This window comes from Oncorhynchus mykiss, chromosome 10 (genome assembly GCF_057628025.1).
Source record: "Oncorhynchus mykiss isolate SJ-2025 chromosome 10, ASM5762802v1, whole genome shotgun sequence".
In the NCBI taxonomy this organism is placed as follows: Eukaryota; Metazoa; Chordata; class Actinopteri; order Salmoniformes; family Salmonidae; genus Oncorhynchus; species Oncorhynchus mykiss.
Genome location: NC_143031.1, coordinates 7,270,148 through 7,275,919, shown reverse-complemented (window position 1 = coordinate 7,275,919; position 5,772 = coordinate 7,270,148). Strand labels below are relative to the sequence as shown.

The 5,772-nt window shown below is 41.5% G+C and overlaps 1 protein-coding gene across 1 annotated transcript; it reads right to left on the bottom strand.

The window, feature by feature from the left end:
• Window positions 1-2,845: 2,845 nt before the first annotated feature.
• Window positions 2,846-5,327, bottom strand: supt4h1 (SPT4 homolog, DSIF elongation factor subunit). The gene is made up of 5 exons (XM_021617388.3): window positions 4,756-5,327; window positions 4,389-4,495; window positions 4,231-4,286; window positions 3,909-3,962; window positions 2,846-3,179 (listed from the first exon to the last, which is right to left on the bottom strand). Exons 1-5 carry the CDS (start codon window positions 4,822-4,824, stop codon window positions 3,112-3,114), a joined length of 354 nt encoding a protein of 117 aa, XP_021473063.1. The 5' UTR covers window positions 4,825-5,327; the 3' UTR covers window positions 2,846-3,111.
• Window positions 5,328-5,772: the final 445 nt, after the last annotated feature.

Below are 5,772 nucleotides of genomic sequence, written 5' to 3'. Positions count from 1 at the left end.
AGGGATGACCAGGGATGTTCTCTGTTTAGTGAGTCCTCCAGATCAGAGGCAGTAGGGATGACCAGGGATGTTCTCTGTTTAGTGAGTCCACCAGATCAGAGGCAGTAGGGGTGACCAGGGATGTTCTCTGTTTAGTGAGTCCTCCAGATCAGAGGCAGTAGGGGTGACCAGGGATGTTCTCTGTTTAGTGAGTCCTCCAGATCAGAGGCAGTAGGGGTGACCAGGGATGTTCTCTGTTTAGTGAGTCCTCCAGATCAGAGGCAGTAGGGATGACCAGGGATGTTCTCTGTTTAGTGAGTCCTCCAGATCAGAGGCAGTAGGGATGACCAGGGATGTTCTCTGTTTAGTGAGTCCTCCAGATCAGAGGCAGTAGGGGTGACCAGGGATGTTCTCTGTTTAGTGAGTCCTCCAGATCAGAGGCAGTAGGGGTGACCAGTTCTCTTGATAAAAGTGCTTGAATTAGACAATTTTCCTGTCCTGCTAAGCATTCAAAATGTAACGAGTACTTTTGGGTGTCAGGGAAAATGCAAGGAGTAAAAAGTACATTATTTTCTTTAGGAATGTAGTGGAATTAAAGTAAAAGTTGTAAAAAAATATAAATTGTAAAGTACAGATACACCCAAAAAACTACTTAAATTGTACTTTAAAGTATTCTAAGTAGTACTTTCAAGTATTTTTACACTGGTGGTACCATTGTGTTGGGTGTCTTTGGGTGTGAAAGAGGTGGTAGCATGGTGTTGGGTGTGTCTGTCATGTGTAGAGGAAGGACAGAGGTGGTAGCATGGTGTTGGGTGTGTCTGTCATGTGTAGAGGAAGGACAGAGGTGGTAGCATGGTGTTGGGTGTGTCTGTCATGTGTATAGGAAGGACAGAGGTGGTAGCATGGTGTTGGGTGTGTCTGTCATGTGTAGAGGGAGGACAGAGGTGGTCGCATGGTGTTGGGTGTGTCTGTCATGTGTAGAGGAAGGACAGAGGTGGTCGCATGGTGTTGGGTGTGTCTGTCATGTGTAGAGGAAGGACAGAGGTGGTCGCATGGTGTTGGGTGTGTCTGTCATGTGTAGAGGAAGGAAAGAGGTGGTAGCATGGTGTTGGGTGTGTCTGTCATGTGTAGAGGAAGGAAAGATGTTCAATCAAACGTGACACAGTGGTGTGACAAGAGGATATGTGTTTCTTCTGACAAAAAATACATTGGCTGCCATCCACCTCAACCACGACCTGTTTTTTTCCCCTTCATAAAACTGCCTCCTTGCACTTCTGAAGCACAGTATCTTTGTCCAAGCAGACAGTATCTTTGTCCAAGCAGACAGTATCTTTGTCCAAGCAGACAGTATCTTTGTCCAAGCAGACAGTATCTTTATCCAAGCAGACAGTATCTTTATCCAAGCAGACAGTATCTTTATCCAAGCAGACAGTATCTTTGTCCAAGTAGACAGTACCTTTGTCCAAGCAGACAGTATCTTTGTCCAAGTAGACAGTATCTTTGTCCAAGTAGACAGTATCTTTGTCCAAGTAGACAGTATCTTTGTCCAAGCAGACAGTATCTTTGTCCAAGTAGACAGTATCTTTGTCCAAGCAGACAGTATCTTTGTCCAAGCAGACAGTATCTTTGTCCAAGCAGACAGTATCTTTGTCCAAGCAGACAGTATCTTTGTCCAAGTAGACAGTATCTTTGTCCAAGTAGACAGTACCTTTGTCCAAGCAGACAGTATCTTTGTCCAAGCAGACAGTATCTTTGTCCAAGCAGACAGTATCTTTGTCCAAGCAGACAGTATCTTTGTCCAAGCAGACAGTATCTTTGTCCAAGTAGACAGTATCTTTGTCCAAGCAGACAGTACCTTTGTCCAAGCAGACAGTATCTTTGTCCAAGCAGACAGTATCTTTGTCCAAGCAGACAGTATCTTTGTCCAAGCAGACAGTATCTTTGTCCAAGCAGACAGTATCTTTGTCCAAGCAGACAGACACTCAAAGTAATCGATTTTCTATTAAGATTGCTTTGAGCTAAAAAATAATAATAAAAAAAAATAATCACAATCACCTTATTTTCATGTTATTTCCCAGTGCCCCTTCCGGTTTACAGAGAGCACGAGGATTGATATGAGTAGTTAAGTTAAGCTGCTGACCTCTTGTCTACGATTCCCATCAACAGGAGGCAACTTCCTAATAACAAGGCCTGTTGAGCTACACAGCGTAGTCTCAATACAGTAACTGGACAACAGCTGACACACGAAGCAGGAACATCAATGAAATCATATCCTGTGAAATGGTTTCAAAATATGTCATTTAAAACTGTCGTGGAGGCTGTGAGTCCTTTCATGATCAGAAAATATAGTCTTTATACCCGATTCATAATGGGGGGGGGGGGGGGAACTGTCAATCTGTCTAGCCAGCTGTATTTGCAGTCAGCTTTGTTTTAGCGATAGAAAAAAAACATTGACCTAAATGAAGTGTACCAACTCTCAATTGAGGGACTTATCATTAAAGACGACATTCAATCTGATAGCGCTTTACCGAACAATACACCGATTAAAAGCAACGTTTGCCGGTTGGCTGAGACCACATTCACAGTAAATGCGTTATAGGTTTGCTCAATCAAAAAAAAATGAAAACGACAGTAAAGCAGTCAGATTGAATCATGGCCTTCAGTCATTTAATGGCTGACCATTGTAGAAAATACATCAGTTTAGTGTAGCTCGTGACTGCCACCCGATGGACTTACACATTATTTTCAAAGATTCATTCGGGAACCTGCAGTTACACAGCCCCATCGTGTGACGGATTGTATACTGTTACTGGGGGGTGTAATGATGTCAAGTGAGTTCATTGAAGACCGATGCCAGAGATTAAAATTGTTTTTATAAAAAAATGTAGAGTTTATTATGATAAATACACTCCAGGTTTGTAAATACTATTTTTTGTTTTTAATTTTATTTTAATTATAGCATATGAGAATGTCTATTCTAGCAGAGTGAACCCATCCCATTGAAAACAACATCGACACAATACCCAAATTAAACAAGACAGTTCTATGAGACATTACACGTAACGAAAATCAGACTTTGCACTTGTGTTCGGCAAACAGATAAGACCCATTAGCGACATCAGTCTCCACAGCTTATGTCTTAACAGCGGTGTCTCTGGATTTGTAGATCACTCCTCTGCTCTTCAGCTCTCTCACCACCCCTGCAGGACAGAAATAAGAACAATGTTGAGAGAAAGAGACACAGAGAGAGAGAGAGACAAAGAGACACAGAGATAGAGAGACAAAGAGACAAAGAGAGACACAGAGAGAGAGAGAGAGACAAAGAGACACAGAGAGAGAGAGAGAGACAGAGAGAGAGAGAGAGACAAAGAGACACAGAGAGAGAGAGAGAGAGAGACAAAGAGACACAGAGAGAGAGAGAGAGAGAGAGAGAGAGAGAGAGAGAGAGAGAGAGAGAGAGAGACAAAGAGACACAGAGAGAGAGAGAGAGAGACAAAGAGACACAGCGAGAGAGACAAAGAGACACAGCGAGAGAGACAAAGAGACACAGCGAGAGAGAGAGACAAAGAGACACAGCGAGAGAGAGAGACAAAGAGACACAGCGAGAGAGAGAGAGAGACAAAGAGACACAGAGAGAGAGAGAGACAAAGAGACACAGAGAGAGAGAGAGAGAGAGAGAGTGAGAGAGAGAGAGAGAGAGAGAGAGACAAAGAGACACAGAGAGAGAGAGAGAGAGAGAGACAAAGAGACAGAGAGAGACAAAGAGACACAGAGACAGACAGAGTAGATGGGATTCAATGACAGCAGCTTGAGAACCCAAGAGGATTCTGCAGTTTGTTTCCTGATTTTTGAACACATATGCCAACATTTTCTCAATGGCTCCTATAGTAGATGGTTGAGAAAACACACTGCCTTTGAACGTGACATACCTGGAGGTAACCTCCCTGTCACCGTCACAGCATAGACACCAGGCTTGAAGTTACCTGAACAGGAAAAGTGAAATACAAAACAGCACTAGAACATTATAGGTGGTCCTGTATGAGTCAGAGCGGACAAGGTACAAATCTGTTGTTCTGTCCCTGAACAAGGCAGTTAAACCCACTGTTCCTAGGCCGTCATCAAAAATAATAATTTGTACTTAATTAACTGACTTGTCTAGTTAAATAAAGGTGAAATAAAAAAGAATAATTCAAGGAAACGTTTGAAAGAAAGTCATAAAACCAACAGGATAACCTATGACAACAAACTTACTGATTCTTTGCCACTTGGCCACCCAGCTGTCCTCGGGGCTCATCTGAGCTATGACCCTGTAAACAGAGATCGAATGCTTTAGCAATTAGCCCACACTTGCTGTCCGGAACTGGCACTAAATCATCAATATGTCATCAATTACAAGTAGAGAACTTTACCCATCAAACGAGGAACTTGTACACTCATAGACCATCTCTCGATTCCCCTTCATCTGAAGGTACGACTCACAGTTGTCACAGCCATCATATTCAAACTGGTCAATAGTCTGTGTGGGGACAGGAGAAATATGGATTCAATGAATACACATGTAAAACTGGTTAGCTAGTCATGTTAGCACGTTACACAAACATTTCAGCAAACGTTACGTTTAATAGATAGTAGCGAGCTTTTTAAAACGTTTCGTTCGATAAATTGTAAGTAGCTAAGACAACCTCTCAGAGTAAGTTAGGGTCTACAAATGTATGCCACTGCCAGTTGAAGAAAGCAGATGGTCAGCTTTGCTAACGTTAGCTTGCTAGGATTTACCTTCACAAGAGAGCACAGAAGACATGCCCGCAAATGGCGGAGGTCCTTAGGACAAGTTTCCAACGCCATCGAGAAAATAGCAGCTGATATTTGAGAAATGTATCTGTAAAAGCTATAAAATAAAAGCTTTTCAAAGGCGTTGTTTTGATTTTCACCGCTGTTAAACTGGCAAGATGAAATAAGTACTTCCGGGTTACGGGTCACAGTTTTTTTTGGACGCTTAGTTTTGAGTTTTAATTTCCCGTGCACAGTGAAATGCCTTTCTTGCAATCCCTAAAACCAACAATGCAGTAATCAATAACATAGTAGTACAAAAAAAAATAATACGAGGTATAACAAAAACACACGATAAATAAACACACGAAAAACAGAAAGTAAGTTAGTATAAGGAGTATACTTAAAACATTAGGAACAACTTCCAATGCTTCCAACGGTTGTGTCAAGTTGGCTGGATGTCCTTTGGGTGGTGGACCGTTCTTGATACACAAGGGAGTATGAAAGCAGTTCAAATCAAATCAAATCAGTTCTTGACACAAACCAGTGCACGTGGCACCTACTGCCATACCCCATCTACCATTCCAGTGTTTAATTGCCACATTGTAATTACTTTGCCACCATGGACCTATTTATTGCCTTTACCTCCCTTATCTTACCTCATTTGCACACACTGTATATAGACTTGTTTCTACTGTATTATTGACCATATGTTTGTTTATTCCATGTGTAACTCTGTGTTGTTGTATGTGTCGAACCGCTTTGCTTTATCTTGGCCAGGTCACAGGTGTAAATGAGAACTTGTTCTCAACTAGCCCAAATGCTTAAATAAAGGTGAAATTAAAAACTAAAAAGGCATTTAAATACTTTGATTGCCCGTTCACCCTCTGAATGGCACATATACAGAATCCATGTCTTCTTCTATGGTATATTGGCGATCATATGATTTTACCAAAAAAACAACAAAAAAATGTTTTCAAATTTTTTAAAAAATCACTCAAACAACTTTTCTGTTAAAAATAA